The sequence below is a fragment of the Juglans microcarpa x Juglans regia genome, chromosome 2D, assembly GCF_004785595.1.
Source record: "Juglans microcarpa x Juglans regia isolate MS1-56 chromosome 2D, Jm3101_v1.0, whole genome shotgun sequence".
NCBI lineage: Eukaryota > Viridiplantae > Streptophyta > Magnoliopsida > Fagales > Juglandaceae > Juglans > Juglans microcarpa x Juglans regia.
In genome coordinates, this window is record NC_054596.1 from 25,301,592 (window position 1) to 25,313,209 (window position 11,618).

The 11,618-nt window shown below is 40.0% G+C and overlaps 1 protein-coding gene across 1 annotated transcript; it reads right to left on the minus strand.

The window, feature by feature from the left end:
* Positions 1-612: 612 nt before the first annotated feature.
* On the minus strand, positions 613-9,603 carry LOC121249395 (the record flags this gene model as incomplete). The annotated part of the gene is given in 10 exon segments (XM_041148104.1): positions 613-1,047; positions 1,861-1,892; positions 1,956-2,305; positions 2,666-3,572; positions 3,575-4,235; positions 4,314-4,654; positions 4,856-5,954; positions 8,107-8,534; positions 8,537-9,007; positions 9,010-9,603. Coding segments are annotated over 10 exon segments (5,151 nt in total), but the record flags the coding sequence as incomplete, so codon positions are not given.
* Positions 9,604-11,618: the final 2,015 nt, after the last annotated feature.

Genomic DNA, 11,618 nt, shown 5'->3' on the forward strand with positions numbered 1-11,618 from the left:
GATAACAATGATGGCATGGAACCCCAAGATCGTTTTGACAAGATTTGTTGAGCCTTGACCGGTCACCCAACTAGATGAAAACCAAGACTACGAAGGATTGAAAACGCCACACCAAGAAATCAGAATCAAGGTGATAAGTTTGGAGCTTGAACGCCACAAGATTAACTTGATAAGTTCGAAGAGTTCTTTGAAGAACCAAGAGGAACACAAGACCTCACAAAGACAAAATAAGCTTCTGAAATTTCAAATCTGATATTAAAACTCGAAATAACCCCTCTAAATACTTGGAACAACCCTCCAAGAATAGGAAAAGTCATAACTACAGCTTTAAAAGCAACACAAATATTAACATAACAAGTCCCACGATTTTTAGGCCTCTTGGACTTCTAGAGGCAGCCAGAAATGATTAAATGACTAAATTCAATGTATTTCAGGTACCCAGGCAAGACCAAGTTCATTCACCTATTTAATATTCTTGAAACTTAACAAATTCACGTCCTTTAATGGACAAACCATTCATCATATTTCTACGTGCTAATTAGCCTCTTCAATTGCCTTGATGACATGGACTAAGTCTTGAATATTATTTGAGCCCATCTTGGTCTTTTTAGAATCAGCCCAATTCTCTTGGATTAGCCCATTAAGTGCTTCCTTGAAACGTTTGGCTCTAAGTCTTGTAATTGGGCCACTAGGAAGTGACAAAGGGTCTTGTGCAAATTCAGCTCCATTCCCACTTGTATGATCAACATGTCCAGCTCCTTGATTTGCATCATTCTCCCCCTCTTGAGAAGGATTTGTCCTCAAATCATCACCTACATCAAAAGGAGACAAATCAGCAACATTAAAGCTTGCACTGACACCATACTCACCTGGTAAGTCAAGCTTGTAAGCATTATCATTGATGTGTTCTACTACATGAAATGGCCCGTCACCCCGAGGTAGGAGTTTTGAACGCCGCTTCTCTGGAAAACGGTCCTTCCTTAAGTGCAACCAAACCCAATCTCCTGGTTGAAACACTACTGATATGAAGCCGTGAGAATGAATTCCCTTGAACCCACAATCAATTTGAAAACTCTCCAAGAAAGCCAAAAATCAAGTCAAGGATGGAGAATCTAGACCCGATGAGAACCCGTTTCAAGAACCTAGATTATATTAAAATCTAGACCCGTTGAAGAACCCGTCTCAAGAATCCAGATTACAAAGGAGGAACGCCACAAAGGTTGTGATTTACCTTTGATAAGTTCAAGAGTTCAATCAAGAACAAGAGGAGAAAACTCAACTCACAAATAAAATTCAATATTGTCTAATCTCTCAAATGAGGCTACAAAGAGTTTTTAAACCCAAACCTAATCAAAACCCTAGCCAAAATAAAGCCCCTTTTTCCCAAAATTACCCTTGATGAACAGTACCGGCTACAGTACCCGCGGCTACAGTAACCCCTACAATAAATTGATGAAACCCTAGTTCCTAAAAATGTAACTTTCCAAATAAGCCCTTGGCCAAAATACAAGGCCTTCCCAAAAACATAGTTCATAAGAAATAAGACATGTGAGCCAAGTATTTTCAAACCCACTTACTCTAAACTAGTAAAATAAATCATTTAACCAAATTAGAAGCCTCCAATAACAATAGGCCGTATCTCTAAGTCATGTATTCCACAGCATGAATAAAGTGGATCAAAGCTGGTTCTTCTTCTTTCAGACCCATCTTCAGTGTTGGGCTCTTGCTGGCTTCATCCCAAGTGGATTGCACCAATCCTTGCATTGCTTCCTTGATCTTCTTGGCCCTTGATCTTGTAATTGGCCCATCTGGAACTTGCAAAGGATCTTTAAGAGTAGGCCCACCTTGGTTCCAATCATTCCCCCTCTCCTCAAAAGGATTCGACCTCGAATCTTCACCTACATCAAAAGGAGAAAGATCAGAAACATTGAAAGTTGCAGAAACTTTATACTCACCTGGAAGATCCACTTTATATGCATTGTCATTAATTTTCTCAATAATTTGGAAAGGTCCATCTCCTCGAGGATGTAACTTAGTCCTTCTATGGGCTGGGAATCTTTCTTTGCGCATGTGAACCCAAACCCAATCTCCTGGTTCAAAGATGACACGCCTTCGTCCTTTATTGGCTTGGGACGCAACCCTTTCATTCTTTTGGGCAATTTGAAGCCGTACCCTCTCATGAAGTGACTTCACCAAGTCCGCCTTCTTTTGTCCATCCAAACTACTCCTGTCATCAACAGGTAAAGGCATCAAATCCAAAGGAGTAAGTGGATTAAATCCATAAACAATTTCAAAAGGAGAGTATGAAGTAGTAGTATGCATTGTCCTATTATATGCAAACTCTATAAATGGCAAACAATCCTCCCGAGTTTTTAAATTCTTATGAACAACAGTGCGTAAAAGTTGAGTTAAAGTCCTATTAACTACTTCAGTCTGACCATCAGTCTGCGGATGACAAGTAGTGGAAAATAAGAGCTTAGTACCCAATTTCCCCCACAACACCTTCCAAAAGTAGCTAAGGAATTTAACATCCCTATCAGAAACAATACTCCTAGTTACACCATGGAGTCGCACTATCTCCCGGAAAAACAAGTCAGCTATGTTGGTTGCATCATCTGTTTTATGGCATGGAATGAAATGTGCCATCTTACTGAATCTATCCACAACCACAAAAATAGAATCTCTACCCCTTTTGGTCCTAGGCAGCCCCAAAACAAAGTCCATAGATATGTCTACCCATGGCTCACTAGGAACGGGTAAGGGTGTATACAACCCATGTGGCAAAACCTTAGATTTGGCCTTTCTACATGTAATGCACCTTCCACAAATACGGTTAACATCTCTCTTCATCTTAGGCCAAAAGAAATGTTCATGCAAAATGTCTAAAGTTTTCTTGACACCAAAGTGTCCCATTAATCCCCCACCATGTGCCTCACGCACCAATAACTCACGCATAGAACAATTTGGCAGACAAAGTTTGCTTTCTTTAAACAAATAACCATCATGCTTGTAAAACTTACCAAATGCCGCCTTATCACATGCCACATACACATTAGAAAAATCAGCGTCATCGGTATACATGTCTTTCACATATTCAAACCCAAGCATTTTAGCACTCATAGAAGTAAGAAGTACATACCTCCGGGATAGAGCATCAGCAACAATGTTCTCCTTACCTTGCTTGTAACGGATGACATAGGGAAATGTCTCAATGTATTCCATCCATCTAGCATGCCTTTTATTCAACTTACCTTGACCCTTGAGATGCTTCAATGATTCATGATCGGTGTGGATCACAAATTCCCTTGACCATAGGTAGTGCTGCCAAGTCTCTAATGCACGAACAAGAGCGTAAAGCTCTTTGTCATAAGTAGGGTAGTTCAGGGATGCCCCACTTAACTTTTCACTGAAGAAGGCTATGGGACGCCTATCTTGCATCAAAACAGCTCCAATCCCAATTCCTGAGGCATCACATTCAATCTCAAAAGCTTTGTTAAAATCAGGTAATGCTAACACAGGTGCAGAGCACAACCTTTCTTTAATAGTGGCAAAAGCATTCTCTTGATTAGCCCCCAATGAAACCCAACATTCTTTTTAATTACCTCAGTGAGTGGTGCAGTAATGGTGCTGAAGTCTTTAACAAAACGCCGATAAAAGCTTGCTAAGCCATGAAAGCTTCTTACCTCAGTGATGCTTTTTGGCGTTGGCCACTCCTTGATGGCCTTGACTTTCTCTTCATCCACCTCAATACCCTTCGTACTAACAACATAACCAAGAAAAATAACTTTTTCCATGCAAAAGGCACATTTCTTGAAATTAGCATACAACTTTTCACATCTCAACACATCAAACACATATCTCAAATGGTCAATATGTTCATTTAAGTTCTTGCTGTACACTAAGATATCATCAAAGTACACAACCACAAACTTGCCTATGAATGCACGTAGGACATGGTTCATTAATCTCATGAAAGTACTGGGCGCATTTGTAAGTCCAAATGGCATAACCAACCATTCATAAAGCCCATATTTAGTCTTAAAAGCAGTTTTCCATTCATCACCCTCTTTCATTCTAATTTGTTGGTACCCACTTTTAAGATCAATTTTACTGAAAATACATGAGCCATGCAATTCATCAAGCATATCATCCAATCTAGGAATGGGATGGCGATACTTTACCGTGATATTGTTGACCGCCCTGCAATCAATGCACATCCTCCACGTCCCATCCTTCTTTGGCACTAGTAGCACTGGTACAGCACAAGGGCTCATGCTCTCCCTCACGTACCCCCTGCTCATCAAATCCTCAACTTGCCTCTGAAGCTCCTTTGTCTCCTCTGGATTACTCCTATAGGCTAGTCGGTTTGGAATAGCAGCCCCGGGCACAAAATCAATCTGGTGCTCAATGCCTCTAATGGGTGGCAACTCATTTGGCATCTCATCCGGGAATACATCCTCAAACTCCTGCAACAAAGAAACAGCCAAACTAGGAAGAAACTGGTTAGTTTCATTAAGAGTAAGATAAGACTCTTTATAGACAAGAAAAATCATAGGGCGATCTGCGAAGAAAGCCCTCTTAACCTCACTCTCTCTTGCATAGAAACTCACTTTTGCCTTTCCTTTTCTCTCAGAAGACTCTCTTTCTTTTTTCTCTAGTGGCTCTACTCTTTTTTCTTTACTCTCAGCCACCTCTTTACTTTCTTTTTCACTCTTTCTTTTATGCTCTTTTTCACTCTCACTCTTTCTTTTTTGCTCAATCTCTTTTTCACTCTTCCTTTTTTGATCACTCTCATTTTCACTCTTTCTCTTCTGATCACTCTCATTTTCATTTTTTCATTTTTGAGCAACCTCACTTTTCAATTTCAATTGGTCCTCATAGACCTGGCTTGGAGTTAAAGGAGCAAGCTTAATTGGTTTGCCCTCCTTTTCAAAGCTGTACATGTTCTTGAACCCATCATGTGTCACCCTCCTATCATACTGCCATGGCCTCCCCAACAAAATATGGCCCGCATGCATAGGCACAACATCACAAAGCACCTCATCCTGATACTTCCCAATAGAAAAAGTAACTAACACTTGTTTATCCACCCTAACCTCCCCACAATCATTCAACCACTGCAATTTGTATGGTCTGGAGTGTTTTAAGGTTGGTAAATTCAATTTCTCAACCAAAGTAGTGCTAGCCACATTAGTACAACTCCCTCCATCAATGATCATACTACATACCTTATTGTTGACATGGCATCTAGTATGGAAAATGTTCTCTCTCTGTTGCTCTGCATCATCAACCTTAATGTGTGCATTAAGAGCACGCCTGGCAACAAGAGACTCACCTGTCACAGGGTATACCACTCCATCATCATCACTAGCATCATCCAACTCGGGCACCTCATCACTATCATCCTCACTCTCAGTCATCACCTCCCCATTGTCACGCATAATCATCACCCTCCTATTTGGACATTGAGAAGCAATGTGCCCTGAACCCAAACACTTAAAACATTTGATATCTCTATTCCGTGAAGGTTGGGATTCTACCTTGGGTTTGTTGCTAGTTCCCTCATCTTTTCCCTTAGGTGGTTCGGTCTTTCTCTTTGCTTCACCTGGATCATTCCTATCCCATTTTGATTTCCAAGTAGTGCTAGAAACCGAAGTGTACCTTGCTGTCCCTTTTCTCTTTAATTGTCTCTCCACCTTCATAGCCATGTGCACCATGTCCTCTATCTCCACATAATGTTGTAATTCAATTACATTGGCTATGTCCCTATTTAACCCACTCAAAAATCTAGCCATGGTGGCCTCTCGGTCCTCCTCTACATTAGCCCGAATCATCGCCACCTCCATCTCCTTATGGTAATCCTCTACACTCCTAGACCCCTGTGTAAGATTTTGTAATTTCTGGTAAAGGTCTCTATAGTAATGGCTAGGAACAAATCTCCGCCTCATGAGAGCTTTCAACTCTCCCCATGTCTCTATAGGCCTCTCATAATTCCTCCTCCTATTAGTCACTAATTGATCCCACCAAATAATAGCATAATCAGTGAATTCAATTACCGCCAACTTCACTTTCTTCTCCTCAGAGTAATCATGGCAATCAAACACCAACTCTATTTTTTTCTCCCACTCTAGATAAACCTCAGGGTCAGTTCTACCTTGGAAAGGTGGTATTTTCATTTTGATGCTACCAAGGTCTCCATCTACACCATCCCGACCCCTTAGATTCCCCTCAAATCCTCTTTCATGCCTAACTCTTCTATTTCTACCCGACCCAACGTCAGATGCTAAGTCTTCCTCATCCTCACCATCTCCTTCATTCTCATACTGATTTTCAACTCTATGCTCACGTCGCCTCCTGTCCCTCCCACCTTGTAGATTTCTAATCGCTGCTTCTTGATGATCCATCCTATCCCTCACTTCACCCAACACCAAGTTCAACCGCTCAAACTGTTGTTGCATGGCTTGCAACACAAAGGATGAGTTATCTGCTCTCCCCCTTGGTGATGCGCGACTCCGATGAGACATTATCAGGCGCTACACAAAAGAATGTTAGTGGGAAAAAAAAATAAACCTCACACACTCCCTCACGTGTTTACACTCGAATAATGACACTCCACTCGTGTTTCACTCTTAATTGACTTTTTTCGATAATAGTCTCACACTCTCTTGCCTTTTACCTCAAGAGGTTTCCCACTCCAGTTCTTTAAGAACTAATTGACTCAATCAAGACAAAGCAACTTTGTTTTATCCCAACTAGTAATTAGGTCCAAGAAACAAGAACAAGAGAAACACGGAAGGAATGAAAAAAAAAATGGCACGTGAATCAAGGAAATTATACGAATGAAACAGTTAACAATAAGACAAGATACCAACTAGAATCACCCCCTTTGATGATAAGGCTCAAGAAAAAAATCCTCGAAATTTTTTTTTTTTTTCCTTTCTTTTCTTTTCTTTTCTTTTCGTTTCCTTTCACCAATTGATTTGATCACAAACAAGAATAAGTAGTTGAGAAAACCCTAACAATAACTCAGAAACCCTTGGGCAAGTGATATACGGCAGCCCCTAGAACAAGAGATTTCAGCCAACACAAACCCTAGAACAATGATTTTCAGCAACCCTAACAATAGTGAAGAAGTCTGCTAACCACCACTATTTTTTTTTTTTTTTTGTAATCAATCCTAGAACAATGAAGCCCTAGAATTAAATATGCAAGAAATAAAAGATAGAATAAGACCTGATTGGAAACCTTGCTCTGAATACCAAATGATATGAAGCCGTGGGAATGAATTCCCTTGAACCCACAATCAATTTGAAAACTCCCCAAGAAAGCCAAAAATCAAGTCAAGGATGGAGAATCTAAACCCGATGAGAACCCGTTTCAAGAACCTAGATTATATTAAAATCTAGACCCGTTGAAGAACCCGTCTCAAGAACCCAGATTACAAAGGAGGAACGCCACAAAGGTTGTGATTTACCTTTGATAAGTTCAAGAGTTCAATCAAGAACAAGAGGAGAAAACTCAACTCACAAATAAAATTCAATATTGTCTAATCTCTCAAATGAGGCTACAAAGAGTTTTTAAACCCAAACCTAATCAAAACCCTAGCCAAAATAAAGCCCCTTTTTCCCAAAATTACCCTTGATGAACAGTACCGGCTACAGTACCCGCGGCTACAGTAACCCCTACAATAAATTGATGAAACCCTAGTTCCTAAAAATGTAACTTTCCAAATAAGCCCTTGGCCAAAATACAAGGCCTTCCCAAAAACATAGTTCATAAGAAATAAGACATGTGAGCCAAGTATTTTCAAACCCACTTATTCTAAACTAGTAAAATAAATCATTTAACCAAATTAGAAGCCTCCAATAACAATAGGCCGTATCTCTAAGTCATGTCTTCCACAGCATGAATAAAGTGGATCAAAGCTGGTTCTTCTTCTTTCAGACCCATCTTCAGTGTTGGGCTCTTGCTGGCTTCATCCCAAGTGGATTGCACCAATCCTTGCATTGCTTCCTTGATCTTCTTGGCCCTTGATCTTGTAATTAGCCCATCTGGAACTTGCAAAGGATCTTTAAGAGTAGGCCCACCTTGGTTCCTATCAACTACCTTCTTGCGTCCCTTGTTGGCTTGATGGACATATTGTTTAGTCCTCCTTTCAATGTTTAGCCGTGCCTTTTCATGAATCATCTTTACAAATTCTGCCTTCTTTTTGCCATCTAAGTTCACACGTTCACTCAAAGGTAAAGAAGATAAATCCAAAGGTGACAATGGGTTAAAGCCATAAACAATTTCAAATGGTGAAAACTTAGTTGCAGAATGTATACTTCTATTGTAAGCAAATTCAACATGTGGCAAACAATCTTCCCATGCTTTCAAGTTCTTTTTAATGATAGCACGCAACAAAGACGACAAAGTTCTATTTACTACTTCAATTTGGCCATCCGTTTGTGGATGACAAGTAGTAGAAAACAACAACTTAGTTCCCAGTTTTCCCCACAAAGTCTTCCAATAGTAACTCAAAAACTTTGCATCCTATCAAAAACAATGGTCTTAGGCATACCATGTAACCTAACAATTTCTTTGAAGAACAAATCAGCTATATGTGATGCATCATTAGTTTTATGACATGCAATGAAGTGTGCCATCTTGGAAAATCTATCTACCACCACAAAAACTGAATCTCTCCCCCTCTTAGTCCTAGGTAAACCTAAAACAAAATCCATAGAAATATCAGTCCAAGGTTCACTAGGTATTGGCAAAGGGGTGTACAAACCATGGGGTTTCAACTTAGACTTAGCCTGTTTACACGTGATACACTTCTCACAAATTCTTTCCACATCACGTTTCATATGAGGCCAAAAAAATTGTTCATGCAAAATTCCTAAAGTCTTATCTACACCAAAATGACCCATCAAACCACCACCATGAGCTTCTCTCACAAGCAATTCGCGCAAAGAACATATTGGCAAACACAGTTTATTTTCCCGAAACAAAAATCCATATACCTATAAAACTTACCAAACGCCATTTTTTCACATGCATTGAACACATCACCAAAATCAAAATCTTGAGCATACAATTCCTTAATGTATTCAAAGCCAAGCATTTTTGTATCTAAAATGGAAAGTAAGGCATACCTTCGGGACAATGCATCAGCCACCACATTTTCCTTACCTTGCTTATATCTGATCACATACGGAAATGTTTCAATGAATTCCACCCACTTGGCATGGCGTTTGTTCAACCTTTGTTGTCCTTTCAAATGCTTCAAAGACTCATGATCTGGGTGAATCACAAACTCCTTTGGCCATAGATAGTGTTGCCAATTTTCCAAAGCCCTCACCAAGCCATACATCTCCTTATCATAAGTAGGGTAATCTAGGGTTGCCCCACTCAACTTTTCACTGAAATAAGCAATTGGACGGCCTTCTTGCATCAAAACAGCTCCAATACCTATGACTGAAGCATCACACTCAATTTCAAAAGTTTTAGCAAAGTTAGGTAAAACAAGCAAAGGCGCATTAGTTAACTTTTCTTTGATCAGACTAAATGCCTTTTCTTGTTCTTTTCCCCACTTAAACGGCACATTTTTCTTGATGACTTCAGTAAGAAGGGCGGCTAAGCTACTAAAATCACGCACAAACCGTCTATAGAAGCTAGCTAAGCAGTGGAAACTCCTCACTTGGCTAACTGTTGTAGGCGTTGACCACTCTTGGATTGCCTTCACCTGTTCCTCATCCACCTCAATTCCTCTCTTACTAACAACAAAACCAAGAAACACAAGCTTATCCGTGCAAAAGGTGCACTTTTTGAGGTTAGCAAACAACCTTTCTTTCCTTAGAATTTCCAAAACAGATTTCAAATGCATTACATGTTCTTCCAAATTTTTGCTATAGATCAGGATATCATCAAAATACACAACTACAAATCTACCAATAAATGCTCGCAAAACATGGTTCATCAAACGCATAAATGTGCTCGGAGTATTAGTTAAACCGAAAGGCATCACTAACCACTCATACAAACCATATTTAGTCTTAAAAGCAGTTTTCCATTCATCATCTTCTTTCATCCTAATCTGATGATATCTACTCTTAAGATCAATTTTTGTAAAGACACAAGAACCATGCAATTCATCTAGCATATCATCTAGTCTAGGAATGGGATGACGATACTTTATCGTTATGTTGTTGATGGCTCGGCAGTCAACACACATCCTCCATGTTCCATCCTTCTTAGGAACTAACAGCACAGGAACCACACAAGGACTCATACTTTCACGGACAAACCCCTTCTCCAATAATTCACTTACTTGCCTCTAAAGTTCCTTGGTCTCCTCGGGATTACTCCTATAAGCAGGTCGGTTTGGAATTGATGCACCAGGTATGAAATCAATTTGATGTTCAATCCCTCAAATTGGAGGTAAACCTTAAGGTACCTCTTTAGGAAGGACATCTTCAAACTCCTGGAAAAGAGAAACAATATTGCTCGGCAAAGCAACGACGAGATTATTAGTACATAAAAGAGCCTCCTTGTACATGAGTACAATAAGGGGCTGGTGTGAAAATAATGCTCTCTTGATCTCACTTTTTTTTGCAATGTAATTGAATTTTTCCTCTCTTGCTCTCACTATAGTCGAAATCCTCTCTCTTTCTTTTTCACTGTGATCAATGTTTTTCTCTCCTTTTTTTTGAAAGTCTTTTTTTTCAGTTTCGGCCTTCCTTTCCTTTTCCTTTTTTTTTTTCACTCGAACTTTGTAACTTTAATTGGTCCTCCCTCTCACCTGTTTTGGAGTTAATGGCACAAGAGTAATAGGTTGCCTATTAAGAGTGAAGGAATACTTATTTGTGAATCCATCATGCGTAACCCTCAGATCATACTGCCATGGTCTTCCCAACAGTAAATGGCATGCGTGCATAGGAACCACATCACAAAGCACCTCATCCTCATATTTGCCAATGGATAATGCCACCAACACTTGTCTTGTCACCTTGATTTCCCCACATTCATTCAACCACTGAAGCCGGTAAGGTTGAGGATGTTTCAAGGTAGTTAAAGCCAATTTCTCCACCAAATAAGTGCTAGCTACATTCGTGCAACTCCCACCATCAATAATGACACTGCAAACTTTGTTATTTACAAAGCACCGAGTATGAAACAAGTTCTCCCTTTGGTTACTTTCTTCCTCCTTAACCTGCACATTGAGAACTCACCTTGCAACCAATAAATCTCCAACCACAGCATTTTGCTCATCGTCAGCATCCTCCATAGATGGCATATCATCATTATCTACTTCTTCCTCATTTTCTGACTCAAGCTCTCCTTGGGCATTTATCACCATCACTCTCTTGTTTACACACTGGCTGGCTATATGTCCGCGCCCCTGACATTTAAAACACTTAATATCACGTGTTTTAGAACTTGAAGTCTCGATTGTACCTGAAGTAGTGGCGGTCTTTAAGTTGGCATTCTTAGAGGATTCAAATTTTGGCTTATTTGGTTGCTGCTCGTCCCTTTTTGGAGTTGTCTTCCACAAGCTGGTTGTAGCCATAGGCAGTCCCATCCTAGCCAATCCCTTTCGTTTGAATTGTTCCTCCACCTTTATGGCTTGATGCACC